This window comes from Eretmochelys imbricata, chromosome 3 (assembly GCF_965152235.1).
Source record: "Eretmochelys imbricata isolate rEreImb1 chromosome 3, rEreImb1.hap1, whole genome shotgun sequence".
NCBI classification, from domain to species: domain Eukaryota; kingdom Metazoa; phylum Chordata; order Testudines; family Cheloniidae; genus Eretmochelys; species Eretmochelys imbricata.
In genome coordinates this window covers 67766754-67791554 of record NC_135574.1, presented here as the reverse complement: position 1 = coordinate 67791554, position 24801 = coordinate 67766754, and the positions used below count along the sequence as shown (strand labels likewise).

Here is a 24801-nt window from a genome sequence, read left to right as displayed (position 1 = left end):
CCGCTGCTTGTTTTTTGTCCCCTTTTCTCCCTGAACTTGGTGCTATTAGTATGCATTTCTAGCATCTGAAGGCATGGTGGGCTCTTGCCGTTTGGTCTCACGCTTGAACTTTTCCTCGAAGGAACTGTATAATCCTCTCATTTAAAAAGGTGGTAGAGAAAAATGTGTATATTACAATTAAGAGCCTCTTTCTGGCATTTTCTGAGATTAATCAACTATCACTAAACAAGGGGAAAGATGCATTGGTCTGAAACAGGTGGGTGGTATTTGTCTTGCCAATTCTTTCCTCAAGCTGTAGAGATTTTTAGCCTTCTATAAACAAATGCTGGAATAATATCCCAAGGGTCATGGTGAATTCTCCATCACTGCCAATTTTAAATCAGATCGTGTGCTTTTTAAAAGATATGCTGTTGGGATTATTTTGGGGAAGTTCTATGACTTGTGTTACACAGATTAGAGCAGATCAGTGATCTCTTCTTGGAATGTATGAACACCTTTTTTGCCCTTTTTTCCTTTCATTTGAAATCTCTTGAAGTGCAAAGCCTGACTTCCACTTTCCAAAGCTTTTGGAGTAGGCCAGGGGCTGACCTGCAGGGATGTGGGGAACCTGTTAAAATCACCATGCTTCGGTGGAAGCACCTGTGGCAGAATATTCCATTTAGGTGTTATGTAAAATGAGTTCCCTGCAGTTGGATTATTGCATTTTTGGCACTGACTTGTGGCCTGCACTAACGTTACACTTAAGAGTTAAAATTTTTTTCCCGACAGGCTTGTGTACAGCTGGAGCCTATAATCCAAAAGCAAAAATCAGTTCAATGCAGTTACCATTTTTTCATTTAATAGAGTGACATTAAGGAGCTGGGTTAGCCCACTCAAGCAACCAGTTTATAAATAGCTGTCCATTACTAGGAGCTATAGTGTAAGGAAGGAGCATCCTGTTCTACCAAATCCTCCCTGGTGCCACTTACTTAAAGCAGCTCTGGGGTGGCAGCAGCATGCGCCAGGGCTGGCTCCCTGCCTGCACCTCACTGCTCCGGGAAGCAGCTGGCACCACATCCCTGCACAGCCCCAGGGGGGAGGGGGGCAGCACAGGGCTCTGCACACAGCCCTTGCTGCACCTCTAGGTACCTCCCTCGAAGCTCCTATTGGCCATGGTTCCCTGTTCCTGGCCAATAGGAGCTGCAGGGGGCAGTGCCTAGAGGCAAGGGCAACACATAAAGAGTCTTTCTGCAGCCCCACCACCCCATGATGCTGGCCGCTTCTGAGAGCAGCACAAGGCTTGCAGCACCACTGGGCAATCCTGCTGGTCAGATCCAGCCTGCGGTTTGCCCAGCCCTAGTCTATCGAGTCCTGTTTGTCTCATTTTCTAGTCAAAGAGTATGAAGGGTTCTCTCAAAGATTAGTACAACATTAAGCCTAGAACTAAACAATAATTGAGCAGTAGTAATTGCTTAGAAAATGAACACAATCTTATTTACAGTTCCTGTTTCTAAGTAGTAAGGGTGTTAAACACAACATGGATAACTAATATTTTACAGTTGAGGGCAGGCTAATGATGCACTAGGCTGTGGCCCAGCACACAGTTTTCCAGTTTTAATAGAGCCCATCAGACAAACAGCACATTCCTTCAGTCTTTTTAAAAAGCTTCAGTCATTTGTGCCTTCCTTACTTTTCACAAACTCTGTAGCAATTGAATTTTACTACATAAAACCAATGTAGGTGTACACATTTACAGAAACTAGATCTTAAACTTCACATAAGTACTTATCCTTTGCAGTCAGAACATACCATGTGATCTCTTACCAATAACTAAGCAACAAGAATATTTGTCAATCCCCAAAATTAAAGCATGTGAAAAGGTTCGAACAACAGTGTAATTCACATTTAATCAAAATTGGATGCTGATGGGGGCTGGCTCGATTGAGGATGTTGATGCGCTGTCCAGCTGCTCAGTTTTACCTCAGTTGTAAGCATTTTTCCATTGTGCTTATTGGCTCTGTTGAAATTTGCACACAGGATTTTAGTCATTTAGGAAACCACAGAGTGGTTTACCATCAGCAGCAGCTTCAGCTGCTTATCTTTCCTTGCTTTTTGCTTTGTTATTCTCCTCTTCTGCCTTTCTCAATAGTTTGTTGGCCTTAATATGCAGGAGTATTCCAGTACCTTCTTCCCTTGATGGGATGCCATGTTTCTTGGCTTATCCAATTCTTGTTCTGCCTCTGTTGATATCCACCTGGGAATGCTGCAGCTTTAATCCCATTATCTTGAAGCACTGCCCATTTTTCTTCCAGTACAGTCTCTCACCTCTGCTTTTGGCAGTGCCTCCAATCTTTCCTTAGTTAAAGTTAAGATTTCTCACAGTGTTTTGATTTTTAATTTTATACTTTTTTCTTTACCACTTTCTGTTCAAAGCTGACCTTAACTTGCTAGATCTGATCCTTAGCACAGTTCAAGGAGTGTCTTGCCATTTTGTTGATTGTTCCCAATGCATGCTTTCCTCAGTTGCTCTTTCCATTCCTTGGTTGTCATGTTCTATTTTAGCATTAAAGTCACCTGTCACAAGGAGTAAGTCATGTTTAGGTATTCTGTTGGTCACATTTTAGAGGCAATTACAGTACATAACTCATCTTTATCCTCTTCACCATGTTCATCAGAACAGTGCTGTATGATTGACATCTTTAAGAATCTGGTTTGGAGTCTGCTGTATATGATGGATTCAGGTTCCCAGTTGATTGATTTTCCCCCTTCCCTGAAATCAGGCATAATGAGCACTACTCCCTGAGCATTTGTGTCACAACGACCAGAATAAATGAGATTTCTTCTCTTGCTTGATCTAGATGAATCTTATCTCATTGATACTCAGGATTCAAGTCCATAGTTGTCTATCTCCTTCACAATCTGGAAGATCTTTGAGGTTTGAAACACCATTCTCACATTACACTAACCAACTCTGAAACATTTTTGTGATGCCAGCATCAAACATTTTGGGGTCTTGGCATCCAGAGACTAGTTTTCACTAGGAAACCTGCAGCATGAGGGGTTGACAGTGTCCATTTTTACTGGAAGGGTAGCGTGGTGGTTTTTGTAACTAGTGAAGTGTTTTCACAAGACTAAGTGGTTGGCCTTAGGCTCAACCCTCCCCATTTTATCCAGGCTTGGGACCAGCAGCCACCTCAATGTGCAACAGGCTGGATTCAGGCTCAAGAGAGCCAGTGTACATCAGATACTCACACTAAGGACCATCACAGAAAAACATATAGGAGGGCAAGCTTCCCTGTTCATTTTTTTTTCTGCCAAGGCTTTTGATAGTCCACAGGGATAAATCGTGGAATATTCTTCAGTACCACATAATCCCAGTTAAAATAGTCAAGATCATCAAGGCCACATACAGAGATGCAAATTGATCTCTAAGGGTAAACAGCCAGAGTGGTTCAATGTGGCTATTGGCATGAAATGGCTACATGTTATGACATAGACTTAATTATCTAGTTTATGACAATTAGCAACACAAACACTAGTATAGCATGGTAGATGACAAATGCCTAGACTGGTTTTCACCCTGTGTGCCAACAGTGATGTGGAAAGATTATTTAAAAAAAAAAAAAAAAAAGAGTGAAACAGCAGACAATTTAGCAAAAATAGCAGGTGAAGCAGGGCTCAAAATTAGTTTTGGTAAAACAAATATCCTTGAAACTCAGATGTGCGACAACAGCATCATATAAAAGGCAAAACACATCAAAGTAGTACAGTTCATCTACATGAGTGCAGCACCATATGAGCCAACTGTGACCTCAAGAAGGAAGTGACATCAAGGATAGGAAAGGGATCCATAACATTTACTCAACAATGCTTGAAATCAAAGATACAGCACTAGCACAAAACTAAGAATTTTCAGTTGAGATCATCAAGATTAAACTGTCTTGATGCTAACATACAGCTGAGAGCTGGAGAGCAACAAAACTATACACTTGTAAAAATAAGTGCCTACAAATGATATTGTTTGGAAAGACTTCATCACCCACCAGCAGCTTGTTTCCACCCAAATCAGAAGGAAATGCTGGACATGAAGCTGTCAAGTGGAAACACCTAGTGTGAAGCAACAGTGCATGCAAGAGAACCCTTACAATGGAGGGCAGAATCATCAATATCAAAGATTCCAAGGCCAAAAGGGACCACTGTGATTGAGTCTGACCTCCTGTATAACAGACCATAGAACTTCCCCCAAATAATTCCTAGAGTATCTCTTAACACCACAGGGCAAATGGAAGCAGCAGCAAATGACAGAAAGGAATGGAAAGACTGGTATCCACCCTGTACATCAACACTGGCATGGGAGGAGGATTACATCATAAATAAATAAATATATTTTAACCTGTGCTTGTGCAAGGGATGTGGGGTATCCCTTATCTTCAGAGAATCCACTAGCTTCATCGCCTACCTTCAAACCTGACATCTTTCTGGCCAGGCTCATTTTGGTAGTCCCTATTGAACCCATCAACAATATATCTTCTTGAGTCAGAGGGGTTGCATTTGAACAAGACTTCCTACAATAAGCAATATTGCCATGAATTGTATAGTTAGCTAATAAATGTCTGTCTGAATACATCCTTTGTGTATATTTTCCTATTACAGAGATTTAAACATGTAATTTCTGTTAAGTCTACCACATTTAGCCTTTCCAGGTACATCCATGATCAGCTAGACACATTACTAAAGCATGGAATTTTAAAACTCACTTTAAAATAAAGCTACTAAGCATGTGTGAACTTCAGTTGTTTAAGAGGAAAAACGCTAAGAACTAGTAGATTATTGAGCACTTCTAAGGATGAAGATTACAGAGATTTTTTAAAGTTAAAGCTACTTACAGATTTAGAGTGTAATTAGCGCAAGTGCAGAACAAAAACTGGGCAAAAATAAGAGAGGAGCAAAGTAGTCAAAATAAATGTGTAGAATTTATTTTTCTCTGCATATGAGTAAGTGGGTTCTTCAGAAATGTAATTACCGGCATTGCAGCAAACAAGGCAACCTGGGGAGTCCTCTCCCCCACCCCCCAAAAGAACTAAAGATTTTATGGGTAGAAGTCTTTTTGGACAGCATGCAGTTACCAGTCAAAGTTTCCACTCGTTGGGCTGGGAAGCATTGGTTGGGCTTTAGGATTAAATTCACTAACCCTTTAGCTGTGCAGCTCCTAGTAACGGTAATAATACTCTCTGGGCTGAAGTTTGCACACACCACATTGAGAATGTATTTGAGTACTTTTGGGGGGTATCAGCTCATCAGAAAAAATATAACCTTGGTCCTTGCCCACACTATTCCATACTGAGATCTTCAATCTAACTTAAAACGTCAAAATCATTTTTACTTCAACTATTTATCTTCCTGGGGAAAGAAATCACAATAGATTACTATATCAGGACAAACCTGTATTGCAGATTTTTAATGCTGAGAAACAGTGTAGCCTTATTTTAGGCTCCCACATTGTACCTCCAGACTGATGGCACTTTACAAACAATTCAGAATTGCTAGGTTTGTGATCTGGAGTGGTTCTGTCTTAATGTCTACACTTCACTATGACAGGACAGCCCCATAGTTAAACTTGTTTCATTCCTTGCACAGGGCACAAATGGTTTGGAATGTTCCATCTATCAAGTGATATCAGTGGCTGAACATCTGTCAGTTATAAAATCATGTCAACAATTACATTATTCCCACACAGTTGTTTCCCTTGCTTGTCCCACTGCCCAATGAACAAAAATCTGTGGGGGAAAAGGGGAGACGGAGGGAGAGAGAAGAGAAATGATGACCTTGTACTTTAAATGGGTATTTTATTACCTTCCTTCAACACTCCTAATTGAGCAATATTCTCGTATCTCCTATGCGGATAATGAAATCTGATTGATAATGCAGGTTAGCTAAAGGAGTATTTTTGAAATAGTCTTATTTACTGTCCAGCTATGTTATCAAATTGGATAGTAACAATTGTTTTTGTCCCTTCAGAAACACTTTTCCTTTATTTTCTAACACAGAAACCTGGATTTCTTCTGTATGTAGACAAGTCTTCCCAGGGCACCAACACCAGGATCATCAAATAGTTCTGCTCAGAGTGGCTGGTACTGCACACTGCAAGGGGAGGGCTCAGTGGGTTCTGGTCACAGAGACTTGTTATTTCAATTCTCAGCAGAATGATTTTTTGAAAATATGCAGTATCTGGAGAACATTTCATAACATGACCATTTAAATCCAGATAGTGAGCAAATTAAATTCAGCATTCATGGTTACACATTAAAAGAAAATCGCACAACACAATCGCATTCTGGCCTCCTAGCCTAAACCACATCATACATAACAGAAGATGAAAACTGGTACAGAGCGGTGGTCAGAACTTTGCAATTTTAAGAGAATATTAAATCATGTACTAAAGCTGACTCCTTGACTCCATACAAACATGTACAGAAAAGAGGTAGTATTTTGTTGGCTATTAGAATATAGTACATAAGAGGTCAAATTCATCCTTAGTTTAACTCCTTTAACATCAGTAGAGTTACATAAGGGATTAATTTGTCCCAATGGCTGCATTGTCCCCCATATGCCATAATGAACTTTCACAGGCAGCGTGCATACATTGGTTGGTCTTTCTCAACTTGTTCTATCATTTAACAGCCTCCCCATGTCAGCCTTGCCACATGATCTGTTTTCTGTTTGCTAGGCTTTATGAACCCTAAGAGTTCCAATTCTGAAACAGCTCTAATAAAACGAGCGCTGGAAGTTCTTGTAAAGGAAATTAACAAGTATATATGTCATGATTAAAATAATTGAATTGAATGAAGTAAGCACTTACATTTCTCTCTAGTATGGGAGGGATTTATTGGTGCATAGTAAGCACAAAATTGAAATTCATTTAAATCAAGGCAACATGACCTCTGACCTACAGGATAAAGTATCTCTTGCTCTAACTCAGGGGTTCTCAAACTGGGGGTCGGGACCCCTCAGGGGATCACGAGGTTATTACATGGGGGGTTGCGAGCTGTCAGCCTCCACCCCAAACTCCACTTTGCCTCCAGCATTTATAATAGTGTTAAATATATAAAAAAAGCTATTTTAATTTATAAGGGGGGGTCGTACTCAGAGGCTTGCTATGTGAAAGGGGTCACCAGTAAAAAAAATTTGAGAACCACTGCTCTAACCTGTGCCACTGTTTGGGTTGGATGTGGTGGTGACTACGGAGAGGTGAGGCGAGAGGGCTACACAATATTAATTTTGTAAACTCATAAAATATTTAGGGTTATTTTGTTTGTACATCCCTGGACAACAAAACTGGAAGAATGAGGGGAAGAACCCCAACCACCTGAATGAAACCCATCCTCTGGTTGCAGAAACAATGCCCCAACTTTTGACTTCAATTCAAGCATTAATGCATAATAGGTGAGGTGATGCTTTGATGTGCTTGTTTGTGCCATTCATCTCTCAACACCTAGATTTACTTGATTTTAAATGGTAAAGGATTTAACTTCCTTAGAAATATTAAATGCAAGTTGACATTTTTAAAGGAAATCTACAGTATGCTACGGAATAATGAAATCTGGACATATATTATACTAACAACATTCTGTGGCACTTGGGACCTCACCTTGCCCAACCCTAAAAGAATTAAGGTTTTGGCAAAAAGCGCCATATGACAAATGGTCAACCCTCCTTTTGTATTTTTTTTATTATAAGAAGATTGCTTGAAAAGTATTTAGCCCTCTTTCAGTCAGTTCTCAGTGCATGGGGAAGCTGCATTTGTAAAAGCTTTGTTCATCCACGAGAAAAAGGCCACTGGTTTGTACGTATGTGAACATTAAAAAATAAATTCAAGCGAGAAACAACAAAGGATACTGGATAATTTCATCCACCTGGTCTGTGGCCACTGAATCTGGGTCTGTTCCCTCAACCGCCGTTACCACCGTTGAAAAGGCCTAAAGAGAAAAGATAAGATGCATAACCCCTCCAATCACACATATCTCAGAGACAGTACTTGCATTACACAGGCTTTTCTGTGAACACGTGCATCAGCAAATGTTAAAAAGCTAAAGAAGAAAAAGTAGCTCTGTAAAGCATAACATTTGGTTTACACTGAACATAAACAAGGTACAAGCAGCAACAGGGATTTTCATTGTTGGGATAGCAGTGCTGGTAATAAATGATGCCCAGCACTAGGAGGGGAGGTTGAGTGGGATGGTGATTTGTGGGCCTTACAAGTACTTGCAGGGACAGGAGTCAGTGTGGCATGAGAAGACTTTGGCTTTCAAAAGTGATGGCACTGAAGAGAAACAAAAACAAAACAAAGAAAAGCATGCAAAAAAAAAAGTCAGCAAAATCTAGAGACTATACACATATATAGTTAATATTTTCATCTTCACATACCTCTAACCAGTCAACAAGATTTATTAATCTGCCGCACTCCAAATGAAGTTTATACACTATGCATATGTCAGGAGCAGTATTAGAAATACATCCGACGTCACTTTTCAAAGTTTGATTCTGATAAAAAAATAAACAGAGAAAATGAAGGCAGTAGTTTTCACAGCATATTTTATCTTTAAAGATCTCTAGTGTTGAAAGCAAATACGATCAACCCCAGATAACTCAGGAAGTTAGTACTGTCGGTATTTTTTCATATTTATTGTTTGTGCCTCTAGAAGTATGGTGATGAGTGCAAAAAAACCCAAAATCCCAACACAAATCCACTGGGGACGTAAGAAATTAAATGGTGCATCATCTGGTTTGCAAAAAGAAGTTACTCACCTTGTGCAGTAACAACGGTTCTTTGACATGTGTCCCTATAGCTGCTCCCCTTTAGGTTTGCTTGCGTCCCTGCACTGCTGATTGGAGAACTTCGGTAGCAGTGTCCGTTAGGCCCGCACATGCGCTGTCTCTCCTCGTGCCCTACCATGAGGAGAGTCAGCGCGCATGGGCTAACCTCCCTTAGTTCTTTCTCTAACGCAGAGTAATAGAAAAGAACTCCAAAGTAGAGGGGAGAAGGGTGGGGTTGTGGAGCACACATCGGGACACACATCTTGAAGAACCATCATTACTGCACAAGGTAAATAACTTTTTTCTTCTTTGAGTAGCGTCCCTATGGGTGACTCCTGAGCAGTATCCCTATTGGAGGGCTGGGACTTTGGAGTTGGGTCCGTTACAGATGACAGTACTGTGGTGCCGAAGATGGCATTGGAGGCAGAGTCCCCAGTGATTGCATAATGTTCTGAGAAGGTGTGGACTGATGCCCATATCACCGCTCTACAGATCTCTGATAGGGACATTCTTGAAGAAGGCGATGGATGAGATTGACCTCGTGGAGTGCGTGCGAATACTATAAGAAGAGATCATATTGCAAACTTAATAACATTGTCTAATGCAGTTTGAGACCCATTGGAGAGTCTCTGGAGTAATACTGCTAAGAGCGTTGGACCTTTCTCCAATAGAGAGGAAGAGCTTAGGAGAGTTTCTGAAAGTCTTCGTCCTATCCAGGTAACAGGAAAGGGGTCTCCTGGCTTCTAATGTGTGTAATATAGCCTATCTATTGTCTCGGTAGAAGGTTGGAAGGTGAATCAATTGATTCATGTGCAATGGAGAAGTTAACTTAGGGATGAATTTTGGATGTGGCCTGAGCATAACCTTGTCCCGAAAGAATACTGTGTGTGGAATGTGCTATCAGAGCTGCCATTTCTCCTATTCTCCTATCTAGGGTGATTGCTTACATACCTCTCAATGAAAACGGCCTTCCTGATAGCAAACAGGTGGCTATGGGTTCGAAGGGAGACCTAATCAGTCCTTTCAACACCAGGTTTGCGTCCCATGTGGGGATAAGAAGTCAGGGCTATGGGAAAAGGTTTACTATACCCCTGAGGAATCTTAGTGATTGGGTGTGATAGTACTGGGTATCCCTCTACTTGTTGGAGGAAGGCTGCTATAGCTGCTAGGTGCACTCCGAGAGCTGAAAGATAATCCCAATCTTTTTAGGGTCAGTACATATGCTAGGATCTTTGGAATAGCTGCAGATGTTGGGGAGATCTATTGGGAAGAACACCAAAAACGGAACCTGGACCATTTTTGCAGATAAGTATGGTGTGTTTAGGACTTTCTATTGTGTCGTAATACCTCTTGTACCTCCTTCAAGCAGGAGTTCTCTAGGTGTTGGAGCCATGAAGGAGCCACGCCTTGAGGCGAAGAATCCCTAGGTTGTGATGCGGAGTCCGTCCTTTGTTCCGCGAGAGGAGGTATGGAGTGGAAGGGAGAGAGATCGGTGGTCATGTTGTGAGCTATGACAAGTAAGGGTCAGGTCTGTCTTGGCCAAGTAGGAGCAATCAAGTATGACATGTGCTCTCTCTTTTTATTTTTATCAGGACTTTCTACAATAGGGGAAAAGGAGGAAAGGCATAGAGAAGGTGAGGAGGAGAGCATTGCCCATGGACTGTTGTCCTATCTCTGATCTGGAGCAGTAGCGTAGGTAAGTGGCGAACTGTTCTGTGGTTGATGTGCCCCACTGCCTGAATAGGTCGTGAAGTACAGCTGGTTTATCTCCCACTCATGGTTGTGTGGGAATCTGTGACAGACAGTCTGCTGTCAAGTTGTGTGTACCCAGGAGGTAAGCTGCTGACAGTGTGACGCCATGGGAGATATACCAGTTCCATAGTCTCATTGCTTCTGCACAATGGGAGGGGAACGCTGGCTCCCCCTCGTCGACTTATGTAGTACATACATGCCATGTGGTCTGTTAGGAGTCTCGTTTGTGATCCCTTGATCAGTGGGAGGAAATACATTCCTAACCGCCCTTAGCTCTAGTCTAGTCTGTTTGGTTTGTAAATTGATCTGAAGCACATCTGGAGGCATTGCATCTGACGCCTGGCATGTGGTATCATCGCTGCCCCTTCTGCCATATGCCCCAAGAGTTGGAGGCAGTGTCTGGCTGATATTTGTGGGCTCTTTTGAATGGTCTCTATGAGTGTGGCCAAGAAGAGGAATCTGCACTGAGAGCGGAGTGCTCTGACCTGTAACTAGTTGAGGTCGGTGCCTATGAATCCCGGGAGTTGAACTGGAACGAGGGTTGATTTCTGGGCATTGATCTGTAGGCCCAGTTCTGTGAAAAAGTCTATTGCAGATTTGGTGAGTCAGCGAGGGACTGAGTTTGGAGGAGGCAATCGTCCAGGTAAGGGTAAATCATGATCCCTTAGGAACATAAGTGCATGGCCACTTCTGAGAGAACCTTGGAGAATACTCTCACAGCAGATGATAGCCCAAAGGGCAATACTCTGTACTGGTAGTAGCCTTGTCCTAGGTTAAATCTAAGGAACTGTCTGTGAGATAGTAGGATTGAGATATGGAAGCAGGTGTCCTGAAGGTAGACGGCTGAAAACCCATTTGCCTTCTCTAATGCTGGAATAATTGTTGCTAGAGTGACCATCTTGAATTTTTGAGCTCTGACAAACTTGAGTACTCTGAGGTCTAATATGGGTCTCCAACCTCCCTTCCTCTTGGGTATTAGGAAATAACGAGAGTAAAACCCTTTGCCTCATAGATGTTGAGGTACCGGTTCTATGGCTCCTAACCGGAGGAGATGATGATCTCTCTCTTGTTGTAGTAAACTTATGCAAGAAGGGTCCCTGAAGAGGGACAGGGAAGGGTGTTGTTGAGGGGGTAGGGAGGTAAAATGGAGTACGCATTATGAACAATCTCTAAGACCCACTGGTCTGATGTTATGCATTCTCAGATGCTGCAGAACGTTACGAGACGGTGGCCAAATGGGTGGAAAGCAGCGGTCAGCTGTAGTGGTTGGGGGGAGTGGTCTATCGTCGCATTGACCAACATGTCAAAATTGGTGCTTGGAAGTGGATGGCTGGGATGTGAAAGACTGTGGGACAGACTATTTATGACTAGTAAACTTAATTTTCTTCCTCCGAGGCTTGTAGTAGCGTTGAGTTGGGTATTGGAAAATACATGGTTTGTACTGAGGCTGCGAACTAAATTCTCTCTTGTCCTGGTGTGTAGATGCCCATGCCCAGTGAGCAGAGAGTAGCCCTATACTCTTTTAGGGTGCAAAGAGAGGAATCCATCTTCTCTGCAAAGAGCTTGATGCCTTCAAAGGGAAGGTCTTCAACAGTTGACTAGACTTCATTAGGGAAACTCAACAGATGTAGTCATGGAACATGTCAGATAATCACCACCATGGAGATGGACCTGGGGCTGTGTTGGCTGCATCCAGAACAGATTGTAGTGTTGTCTTGGCCACTAACTGTCCCTCCTGAATGATGGCTTTGAATTGGTAGCGGAGCAGGTCAAGCAGCTGATCAATAAAACTGCTGATTTTCTAGTAATTCACATAGTTGTATTTCACAGTTAGGGCTTGGTAATTGGCAATTCAATAGGCAGAAGAGTAGGCTTTCCTTCCAAAGAGGTCCAAATGCTTCCAATCCTCATTGTAGGGAGCAGGCCTCATTTGGTGTTGATGGCCACGAGAGCTGACAGCGTCCATCACAATGGAGTTGGGTGGAGGGTGGGAGAAGGAATTTCATCTCCCTTGCTGAGGCATATTTTTTGTCGGCCCACTTGCATGTAGGAGCCACAGATGCTGGGGTCTGCCATATGGTTTTCGCGGGGTCCAGAAGAGCCTCATTAACAGGAAGGGCTATTTTTGAGGATGAGGAGGAGTGGAGTATGTCAAGGAACTTGTGATGGGTGCTCTTGACTTCTTCTAATGGTATCTGCAGAGCGTCTGCCACACTCTTTGCTAGGTCCTGGAAAAGGCAGAAGTCATCAGCCAGGGATGGTGTGGGAGGCATAATGGCTTCATATGGGAAGGAGGATATGGTCCTCAGGGTCACCTCTTCCTCAATGCCGCCCTCCTGTTCCTCCACAATCTCTTCTGGAGGTTCCGAGGCCCTGGACACTGTGGCGGAGTGGGAGCGTCTCAGGTAGGACTGGAAGCTTGAGAGGCATGGGCCACTAGCGTGGTGGAGGCATAGAGCCCGGTGGTGGTGCCAACGATTGACTGCACCAAGGTGGCAGTGGTGGGACCATCTGAGGGTATGCTCGGGGCCCTGTTGGTATTGGGCACCATAGGGAGCCTGAGAAGAGTACTGCGATATAGCCGCCTCTGGTTCGCTGTCTGAGTCGGCACTAGAGAGCAGGGGTGTGTGGCAGAGAAGACTCCCGTACCACAAGAAGACTGGGTGTGGAGGTCCCAGTACTGAGACAAGGAGACACCAGTATGTTGGATATGCGGAGGTCTCTCAAGTGTTGGAATTTCAGTGGTACCGACTGGCTGGTGCCACTGGCAGTACCGGGGGAATGGAGATCTTGCCCGCACTGACCACTCCAGTGCTCAATGGGGCATTGATGGTGGTGCTGATGGAGTAGTATGTACCGGCAGCATCTTCTTAGTGGAGTGCTAACTCCTGTCCTTGTCCTTTGGTGCTGTTAACTTGGTGCCTGTGCCTGTTGGGTTCTTACGTGTGTCAATGGCATCTGCCACTGCAGATTTTTGTGAGTCATGGGTACTGGACTGAGATTGTCTCAGTGCAGATGGTACAGAGGATACCCAGCATACTGCAGATCATTTACGGTCGGCTTGGGGCTCATTATGGGGACTTCCCGTTCTGTTTTTCAATGACTTATGAGAGGGGTCAGGGGCTGATTTCTTCAACCCACAGTCCTTGGAAGTTGAGGGCTGTGGGGAAGAATCACGCTGCCAAGGGACTCTTTGGTGGGGTCCGGGGAGGGTTGGAGGGCTGCCTCCATGAAGATGATCTTCTGGTCTCAATTTCCTGTCCTTGCATGACCTGAGTCTGAGCTGCTGGCAGAGACCAGGAGTGCTTGTCTGCTACAGGGATAGCCTCTTTGCAGGAGAGGCACTTCTTGAAGCCCGGTAAACTAAGCATTATCCTGTTGGGGGAAGGGTCCCCAACCAAAAAAAAAGCAGGGGGGGATGAAGCCCTCCCCCACCTTTTTAAGAAAGAAAATAGAAAAGAAAAAAAACTACAACTACAACTGGGGAGACTAGCTATAGAAATGTAAGAGAAGGTAATGGTCGTACTGGACTGCCAATAGCTCTGTCTCTAGCTGAGGCAGTTGAGAAGGAGCTGAGGGGGGTTAGCCTGCGCACGCTGGCTAGCCCTGTGGCTAGTTTGGAGAGACAGTGCGTGTGTGGGCGTAACGGACACAGCTATAAAAGTTCTCTGATCATTAGCTTAGGGACGCAAGCACACCTACAGTGGAGCACTCACAGCAGGTATTTTATTAAGTTTATTCCCCTTCTCTCTTGCTTGTTCTATTTTGTACACCAGAGTAAGGAATATTTAATTCTATAGATCAGGTAAGATAAATTGATTAGCACTTCATCTCTGTCCTCGCTATCTAATAAATAGATGTCAGAGCGCTTTTTGTCCTCGGGGGGGAAGGAATATAAGCATAAATCTGTCTACATGCATTAACAAGTTTATTTGTTTTTCTTATAGTTTTATCTTCCGTGTGTATAAACCATCACCTCTCTCTGGTTTGAAAACCAGTACCTGCAAAGCTGAAGTCTGATTTTCAGAAACCATTCCACATATCAGGAAATCCAAACTGACAACACTTTAGTTAGTTGACTGTGAAGTTAAAAAGGACCTTATCTAAGAAAAAAAACTTCTATGCTATTGTTGCAATCCATAGCACTGTGACATCAGCTCATAAATTTATCGATAGTACTTTAGCCACATTAACAGGTCAGGAGCTTTTTCTGTGAACATCACCATTGATTCTGCTGCTATCAGCAGCTAATAACGGGTCTAAAACCCATACTTCAACATTTGGTTGCATAACAGGTCAGTTAGAAAATAAGTTTAAAAGATGCCTAACCAAGGACACCATCATAAGCAAAGGTTTTTGAATACAGAGAAAAAGATGAGGCAAGCAATTACCTTCATTTCCTGTTCATTAAATTTCTAAATTTGCCTTTTACAACTGATTCTTCCAGTTTGTAAGCTTTAGCTTCATGATTGGGATCAGCAATCCCAGTGCCTATGGGAAGGTCCCTTATAGAGTTTTCAGAAATTCAGTCTAACAGATTTTCAGATTCAATTACACTATGCAAAGACGACAGAAATTGAAGGTATTCGGTATTACGTCAATTTACCTGACAGTTCAGTACAGATGGTTTCAATCTAAATAGTGTGACTATTAACTAATGCAGCTCATGTCTAGACTGATAAATTGTACTGTATCATTGGTGAGCCAGTCTGCAATTCATGAAAATAATGTAATTCATTCCCTATGTTACCATTTTACCAACCAGTAAGACCACTTTGATTTGGTTGAAATCAAACAGCTGTGTAAAACAGAGCAAGTCCCAACTTCTATAGTGCAGGCATTTGGACCGTACATAGGAAACAAGGAACTAATCCAGGGAGAATACTACTGATCAGCAATGCATGATCTATGCCTGAGTTTGGAGAATGACAGCTTGCTTATGATGTTAAGGCCAGGTCTTTATAGCATGCCCTGAGGGAGCTGCAGCAGTGCTCATGGAAACCTCAGCTTCCTGAGGTAACAGCAGATAAGCTGTCTCTGCCAGGAAATAACTACATACTAAGACTGATAAGCAGGAAGCTGTTCTAGAATGCAATCATTAATGAAAAGGAGGACCTTAAACACCAACATTACATTTAATTGACAACTAGCGCTGCTTCCAAGTAAGGAGCATAAACAGATACTCAGGAACAAGTTAAAAACCTGGCTGTGCTCTTTTGAGGGGAGCAGATGGAGGAAAAATAAGTTTTTCAGGATCTCTATTTATTCCCTTATCAAGGGTCTTGAGTCAAAGTATCCCTCCCTCCAAAAAAGGAGAGCTAAATGCAGCTTATGGATTTTTTTTTTCTGCTGCTCCAAATATCCTGGTGGGATGGGAATTATTACTCAAGTTCTGTGTGAAACTCTCCCTTTCTGCAAGATCAGACATGATGCCTTCATGATTCTCTAAGCCCCAGGGATATTTTGGGCTCAGATTCCTCATATCGCACTGACACAAGGCCAAGAAGTTCCTAGCTGTGGTATTTTGAATTGCCAGTAGCTGGGTTTCCAAGCAATCCATCAGCACAGAAAAGAAGGTTACCGTTTCGTAACTGTTGTTCTTCAAGATGTATTGCTCATGTCCATTCCATTGTAGGTGTGCGTGTTTGCCCCATACACTGGTGCTGTAAGTTTTTCCCTCAGTGGTATCCGTATCGGACTGGGTCTGGCGCACTCTAGAGTGGGGCATGTATGCTCCTGGTGAGCCTTGGCATGGTCCTGGGGAACCAGGTGAGAGGGCCCTGCTATCGCCTCATCATGCGAAGATGACGAGGAGGCAGGTACAGGTGGGTCAACCAACTCCACCACTTCTGCCATGGGAGCCTCAGCCAAGGGAGCCTCAGCCTCAGCCAAGTTGGGGGAGGGAGGTAGACTGTTGCCGACCATTTGTCGGATGCCCCTGAGGCCGACCTATGCACCTGCGATGGTTGGGGAAATCCCCAGGAATTCCAGAGTTGCCAGGGGGCAGGCCACTGGCCCTGGGGCCATGTTGCTACTTGTGGCCCAGCAGGGAATGGGTGGCCCTGGCCCGTGAGTAGGATTTTCTCGGAGCCTGAGGATGTGGATACATGCCTGGGGGACCAGGACGGTGCCGAGACTGCCTGTCTACCCCGATCCCATCGGCTCTGGTCCTGGACTTCCGCTGAGGATCTGTACGAGGGCAATGACGCTCAGTGCTGCAATCCTGGTGATGGCGTTTGGTAGATCGGCGACGGTACCCTGGTGATTGACGCCTTATGTTTAGCGAGCGATGCCGTTCTGTTGAGCAGGAGCAGGAATGTGAGCAAGTAGACCCATGTGTCAGAGACCATTGACACGTTTGCAGTGAACTGTACTGCCGTTCCGGCGATGGGGCTCCAGGGACAGGTGTCTCGACCCTCCAGAGCGGTGTCATGAGCTGGGAGAACGGCTTGGGTGCTCCTGGCACCAGGGCTCTGGGGACTGGTGCCGCACCTCTGCGCCAGCCCACTGGTGATCACCGCCTCGAGCCCAAGGAACGCTGCCTGGTTTCCAAGGACTGATGCTGGGAACTCTAGCAGGCAAGCCAACTTGCGTCCATGGGCTGGTGGTGCTGCTCAGGCGAGTGCTGACGGGACATCCCCTATGGCGAGAAGCAGTGCTGCACTGATGAGGACCGTTGGAAAGGTCCCAAGGCAGATTGATCCCTCAAACGAGGCCCTCTGAGGCAGTGTGGATGGCACCGCCAGGTGCTGAGTGCCTCTGATGCTCCCCGGGGTGGCAGGTGGGTCTTGGAGTACGCTTAACCACTCATGGGAGTCGGAGCCCAACCTTTGTCTAGAAGCGAAGAGCTGCCCCTCGCGTGTCCTTGCTCTCCTCTGGCCCTCTCCTTCCCCTTTATGGGACATAGGAGAACATCCCCTCCCAGCCTTTTTTTGCTTTTTTAGCTGGAACTGGGGATGGGCATCGGTGCTGGTCTAAGACCGGTGACGTTGGAACGCTCTGCACTAAGGCCAGAATGCTAGGAGCGGAGTCTGACCTGGTCGGCTCTGATGCCGGTGTAAGGCCCAACTCCATAAGGAGTGCTTGGAGATGAATGTCCCACTCCTTTCTGGTCTGCAATCTGAAGCTCTTGCTTGTGAGACACCTGTCTCATGCTTGTGTGATTCTTGTCGCTAACGTGGATTTCCCTTAAGCAATTCAAACAGCTTCTATGGGGATCACTGACTGGCATGAGTTTCTTGCAACAGTCACAAGGTTTGAAGCTTGGGGACTGGGGCATGCCCCATCCCTAGGCTAAGTCCCATTCAGGACTAAAACTAAGTCTACACTAAGCAGGGTTGCCAACTTTGGTTGGACGTATTCCTGGAGGTTTCATCAGATGACATAATCTTTAATTAAAGATTAAGCTTTAATTCCTGGATACTCCAGGACAATCGTGGAGGGTTAGTAACCCTAACACTAAGGGAACTATAAAACTAACAAAATTTCTATCAACTAGTTGAGAGGAGCAAGCTTGCCGAGACAAGAAGACATTTCAGCACCGTCACTGGCAGTAAGAGGGAACTGAGGGTTGGGTGGAGCCCCTTATACCGGTGCATAGGCGTGCCACTCCAGAGGGCGCCAGAGCCGGTCCCCTACAGATACCACTGAGAGAAAAACTTCTGGCACCGGTGCATGTGGCAAGCACACATATGTACAATGAAATGGACATGAGCAAGCACTCAAAGAAGAATTACAATTCTTTTTTACACGTTTTTGTCAGGCTAAATACCAATCCAGTTCCCATTTTGCTGAAAGAGAAGCTCGGTTAGAGTCCCATGAGAAATGGCATCATATCATTAACCACTTGCTGGTACTTTACAGTGGCAGATTCTTTCCTGCCTGAACCTTTTTGGTAGGAACAGCTCTGGATAGCTAGATGTTTATCAGAGAAATTTTGCTCTGGTTGTAGCCCATGAAAGTACAAACTCTGCAGGATTTATACACAGTTGGAGAAATTATATCTTCAGTTCAAACAGATTAAAATAGTAGTAATGCACTGCCACAGACAGTACTCCTACTGGACACTGAGTTAGATACCCAACAAGCACAGGAAATGCATCAAAAATGCAAATGTGTAAAGATAAAGATCTAGGTCTTTTACATTTCTGTAAATACAATTAAGAGACTATTCATTAAGCACATTAGAAACTGGATTTAGCTGGCTCTCCTAATCTTAGTCTTTTGTGTTTTTGTAACAAGATAAAATTGTAAAGGTGTGTTCTTATAAATAAGCACACAGACAAAAAAACCCAACACAGACTGGATCACAGAATTCAAACGCTTATCCAGTTTGGTTCCTGCTCATCCATCTCAGGCAGCAAGCATGCAAACATCCATGAATGTCAATAATCTTATTTTTCCACATAATGGCCACATTTTTAACGGGAAAAACTGGGACATGGGGATGGTTTGGGTGAGCATCAGGGAACTGTGCATGAGAGTGGGAAAGAGAAAAGAATGCTCACTCCTGCCTCTCCTCAACCAAGGAGCCTCTCTCCCACCCACCCCTTCTCCTTCCCTGACACCCTGTGGATTTGACTCTATGTGCAGGGGGGCTGGTTTAGTTCAAGAGCTCATGGGAAGGTGATGTGTGGATCACTGCAGGTCTGGAACAAGAAGGGGTAGGGCATCACTATGTGATGGGCATGAGGAGGAGGGAGTCTTTTAGATACTTTTGTATACAGCCAGTCTGTCCTCAATTTCAGCAGCTCCATCAGGTAGCCAATCTACATGAGTTTACAAAGACACAGGACAAAACACTATATTTGTAAAATGAACAGGGTCTACCAGGTTTGGTAACTGGAGGACTCTCCTGTCAGGGACATTGGGTCATCCAATCAAAGTGGAGGGTGAGAAAGTCTTTCTGCTTATCTCTGTAGAGAAGGGTGTTAAAAATGAGGCTCTGGAAACTGCCTTCCCACCCAAAAGTCTTAATGAAGCAGCATCAGCTTTCTCCTGAGTCAGGCAGATTCTCTGGCTCTCAGCCAGTTCCCCAGCTGCTTCATAAAGAGCCACTTGCTAGTTCCTTGTGACAGACCCTACTGTGTGCCAAATGTTATGAAATAGCAAATTAAAATACACACATTAGCCTCACATAGACCGTGCACGAATTACACACAACTATGAACAAGTTACACAGTTGTCCATTTCTTACTTTCAGGTAGCAATAGGGGTTGTTCAGAGCTGTGTGAAGAGCAATCCGTGGTGCAGCATTCAAGTGCTCACGGAGGGTGTTAGCCGTGTGGAAATACACCACTTCGTTCAGGGTCTGCATCTCTGCAGGAGCAAGGTAACTTCTAAAAGAACAACAAGGGTTGTATGAAAAAGACAGCTCTTTTACTGAAGGGACATTACGAAACCACACTGAGAGCTAAGCTTTCACAGGGATAGCAAGAATGTGCATTTCAAACAGGCATGGGCAGAAAACCTCTAAAAAATAAGATACCACAATACCTAGAAACAACTTCTAATAAAATGAGAATTTCAGGAATTATCAACTCAGCCTCCCATTTCAAACATTTCTTAATTAGAATCCTACCTACATCGGGAAAAATTCACCCAACAATGCAGGCAATACCCAGAATGCAGACACCAGTCATCTGCCTTACTCATTACTCCTACACCACCCATCCAATCTTTCAACCCCTTCACTGGCTTCCTCTCACCTTTGTTTTCAAATTCAAGCTCCTTGTCTTGGTCTACGTAGCTCTGTACAATCTAGCTCCTGCCAACTTCTCTGCCCTAGTCCCTTTTTGCTCCACACTTTTGATCCTTCCCTCTACTGAAGATGCACAACTAACAGCTGCCTTCATATCCTTCTCCAACCCTTGTCTCCATACTGACTTCTTTGTGAATGCTTACACTTGGAACTGCCTCCACGAGCCCATCTGCCATGCCCTGCATTAACCAAAATTGAAATGCATATCACAACCCTAGCCTATACAATGCGGAAGAGAAATAATGGATAGACCAATACTAATTATGGTGTGGGCCATTTTGATCTTGTCTTGTCAACTGCCATATTTTTCTTCATCTTCTGCAGCAGCAGGAATGAGTTGTACAATTTGTGTTTCAGACTCCTTACAGCATGGAAAACAGGCATTTTCAGAGCCCTCATCCAGACACAGATGGCTGCAAGGATACCCAACAGCAACATTTCACAGAATTAAAAAAGAGTGGGGAGGACATGTCTCATATTGCAGGACTACCGCTGTGATTTTGACAGCAGTTTCTCCCAAGTCTGAACTGTTTGGTAAACTGTTGTTCTGTGTGCGTGTGCATGTATGTATTTTTGTATGGCATCTTATGATACTGTATCAACTATTAAAGGGTCCAAAGAACAGGAAAGCTCACCTTACCAGGCTGTCTATAAAGTCAACAACTTCAAATCTGAGCATTTCAAACTTCGTTAGTTTCTTAGATCTTTTTGATTCTTTCAACTCCAGCAAAGTCTATTAAAAAAAGACAGAAAATGCACAGCCCAGTCACTTTGGCACATGGCAAATCCTTTCATCTAGAGTGATGCTGACAGGATTATTGCATTTTAGAAAGCAAGACATGAAAAATGATTGCCATGGCTCTCCTAGGTAACACATATTAATCTAAACAGAAATAATGTTGGACTGACAGTACTGTGTTCCCTGTTCATATACCTTTTGTAAAATAGCATACAAGTATCTGCCTGCTTAAGAATGGAAATAAATGTTTTCATTGTGAGAGTCTGTTTTACTAAGACAGAGCTAACACTAATCTGAATCTAACACTAAACTCTGAAATTAGTGCCCTAAGGCTAGGACAAGAAAATTTCAGATTGCTTTTTCTCCATTCCTAAAATTAACATACATTATGGAGTTATAAAAAGGAAAGGGAAAGTTGTCTCTTGGACGGAGCCAGGGACTGAGACATAGGGAATTTGGATTCTTGCCCCAGCTCTGCTTCTGATTTGCTGTGCAACTTTGAACAAGTCACTTAGCCTTCCAGGGCCTCAGTTTCCACATCCATAAAATGTGGATAATAATATGTACCTATCTCACAGGGAGGATGTGCAGATTAAAAGTCTGTAAAATTCTCAGATGCATGGTGCAAGGTGCTATCAAAATGCTACCTGGCATTATTATATGAATTTGTTAGATGCAATGAAGTCTGACTCAACATCTGCCCTTAAAAATACAAATAAAAGCACCTTAAGTGCTAACATAGGTATTGATGTACCAATTTAGCTACAACAAAATAATGGTGTAGAGAGATGTTGAACTATACATTAGAACACATCATAGTTGCACTTCATACATACCTGGTTTTCACAGACTGATACCAGGCTTGAAAAACCAACTTGCCTAGGGCAACTAGAAATTTTAGTCAGAGTAAGGCTGGAGAGCTTCTGGCTCCTTCCTTGCAGGGCTGCTTGCCCTTTCATCAGGGGGTAGGGACAGGGGGAAGAGAAGAGGTAGGCAGAGTCAGTCAGATGCTACTAACTCTTTTTTTTAAGAATGGGGTGGAAGGAGATGAGAAACCCCTGAGCTGCTTCTCCTCTAAGAAGAAGAAAGGGGTAGAACAGGGAGCAGAAAATCCAGATGTAGGAGAAGAAACCTGGAGGCTGAAGCTCTCTGCATGCTAAGGAAAGCAACAGTAGCATCTGCAAGGAAGCTCTACAAAGAGGTAGAAGGTTAGGATCAGAATTGATTGATAGGTGGGGGACGGGGAAGGAGGTGTGGTATAAAACTGTAAAAAAGTGATGTATTCTTTGTGTGGGGAAATCTACTTACGGGAGGGCTGTCAACACATGCCAATGGAAGTTAAATATGCATGGGACTGTGGTGCTGCAGGCTTTTTTTTAATCAAGGCCAGTATGTTTAGTCAGAAAGATAGGAGTCAGGGAAATTCTTCAAGCCTGTGGCTTCTTATCTGACATTTAGGTTGGGTAGGATGTTAAATTTTCAAGTGACTCACAGAACATTATTCGCCCACAGCTATGGTGTGCAGGGCAGATCTAACCAAGAATAATTAAAACCTCGAAAAAAATAAATCTTGAAACTAGTTTGGAGAAAGTAAAATTGGCCTGACCTTCTGAAGATGATAGAGGTCCATCTTCTTCTGGAGTTCCTTTTGTGATGACACACACACATCTTGTGCCTCATTGGCTTCTGCTACTGGAACAAAACCAGTGTTCAACACACGGGGTAAACTTTTTCTAATATCTACAGAAACCCGCTGACCCAGGCCAAACTGAGACAGGGTCAATGGTACTCTTTCATGTCAGATGAGGACCCAAGTCCAGTTAGCTATTAGATTTTTCTCCTGTGAAGCAAAGTTCAATAACACTTCACTGTGTAATTTATATTGTAAATAGTTATTCAAAAACAGAAAATTCATTCCTGTGCAGAGGGCCAGCACAAGGCCTACACACCACTTATATTTCACCTTAAACTTCTGGACCACATCTTCAACAAGTATAAATTGCCAAAGCTCCACTGATCTCAGTGAAGCAGCCACTTAATGAGCTTTTAAAACTCCTTACATTATAAATTTACATTTTTCCCATGCAAAATTTTTAAAGAGAAAATAGGTTCTTTTCTGCCATTCCCAAACGCCGTAACCTGGATTTATTGAAGTGAGAGCAAAGTGAAAAATAGAACATACTGAAGCATTTGACTGACCCAGTTTTATCTTAATTTTAACCTATGCCTGAATTTTGCTTTCAGAACCCTGTAGTTTGTATATCAATAATTGCATCAATAACTAGCAGCTTTGCTTTAAAAAATCCTGATTATTTGTTGGTGGGTTAAGTCTCAATTTTGATTCATTTTAAAACAAACAATTCCTATCACAGTAAGAACTAATATTCAAAGCAACAGACTGTTAGGTTACTTGCATTGCTTATGCGGGTTGTTCCCTGTAGGTCACAGGTTTAAGTCTGGTTCAGGTCAGTGGTGAAGTATGATAGCTGTTTGGTGGGTTACATGAAATGAGTTGGTAGTTGCAGTCCAATTTTAGTGGACAGGTGTCAACATCTTAAAATCCATCATCACAGTATCAACAAAAGCCAAAGATTCAATAAGCATGGAGACTACACTGCCCCTTCACACTAGAAGTGGTTTGTCAAAATCAGGGTGAAGTACATTAATGAGCACAGGGAAGACTGTAGATGTGCTGCCTATTTTCAGTGTTGCCAAATCCTGCAATTTTATCATTACTCTTGTGATCTTGGCAGTCTGTCTTAAAGCCTCAGTTCCTGAAGACAACTATTATGGGATAATGTCAGCTTTCATTTACAAATAAGGAAGTAAGCTTCTAGCCCTCATAGTTGCAGACAAAAGCCTGAAAACATGGAGAGTGTACCGAAGGCTCAAACTAAAGGCAAACAAACAAAACAAAAAGTCCAAATGTATTAATATTTTTTTAAAAATCTCAATTTTTAAGCCACTCATGATTTTTGAATGCTTGAGATTGGCTATACTCTATGCTGTCCCTGTGCTGCGGTTACAAAGAGGCTGTTAATATAGGACCTTTTCTTTTTCCTTTTGGGCTGCACTGTTGAACTCTACAGGTTGCCACTGGCCATTACTACTGCAATCAGGCCACCCTGACCTGAACAATCCATCTCTTATTTGGATCTGGCTGTGACTTAATTTGCACATTTTTATTAGCTGGCATGGTAATGAGCCCAAATGGATGTGTAAAGGAATTTGCTACTATTAATTTTTCAAGCTTTTGACTTATTCAAGAAATATTGTTGAAAGCTGTAAAGCATTTGATATTCTTATGTGGAGAACTTTTTGGATTTGATCTCAAAATACCATGAGACATCAGAGTTGTTCTCTCTCTCTCTAATGTAAATTCTCTGACGCCATTTTATAGCAGATTGATGACAGACACTTTGGCAGTATGTTACATGCTCACCTTCCAGATTTTGAAACCGTGTCAGGAACTCCCCCAGTTTCTCTACCGTGTTACTAAACTGTTTTCCAGAAGATGATGTAAAAATCTCCACACATTTTTGAAGTATGGCCACCAACTCAGCCTTAGCCAACATCCTGAAAAACAGAATCAAATAGCTAATGATGTAATATAACCAGCAAACAAGAAAAGCATTTGTTGAAGTACTTAGAATAATGTTCAATACTGTATTTTCTACTCATCTGAAAAAAGAAAAAGAAATCCCCAAAATCTGTAATTTAAAGCTACCTGTTTTCTTGTAAAGTTGATTTCCTACAG

At 43.2% G+C, this 24801-nt stretch overlaps 1 protein-coding gene across 3 annotated transcripts in view; it reads right to left on the bottom strand.

Moving 5' to 3' along the window:
• Positions 1-4772: 4772 nt before the first annotated feature.
• ORC3 (origin recognition complex subunit 3) overlaps positions 4773-24801 on the bottom strand; it is a 76664-nt gene continuing 56635 nt past the window's right edge. Inside the window, exons 14-20 of one of the 3 annotated variants that reach the window (XM_077812800.1) lie at positions 24487-24620; positions 22651-22736; positions 20941-21038; positions 19742-19883; positions 8404-8520; positions 7876-7955; positions 4773-6759 (exon numbers count right to left, since the gene is read on the bottom strand). In XM_077812800.1, coding sequence (XP_077668926.1) covers positions 6654-6759; positions 7876-7955; positions 8404-8520; positions 19742-19883; positions 20941-21038; positions 22651-22736; positions 24487-24620 — 763 coding nt within the window. In that variant the 3' untranslated portion in view covers positions 4773-6653. Of the gene's footprint in view, positions 6760-7875; positions 7956-8403; positions 8521-19741; positions 19884-20940; positions 21039-22650; positions 22737-24486; positions 24621-24801 lie in introns of those variants that run through there. The other 2 variants (XM_077812801.1, XR_013345594.1) reach the window with 2 other exon arrangements.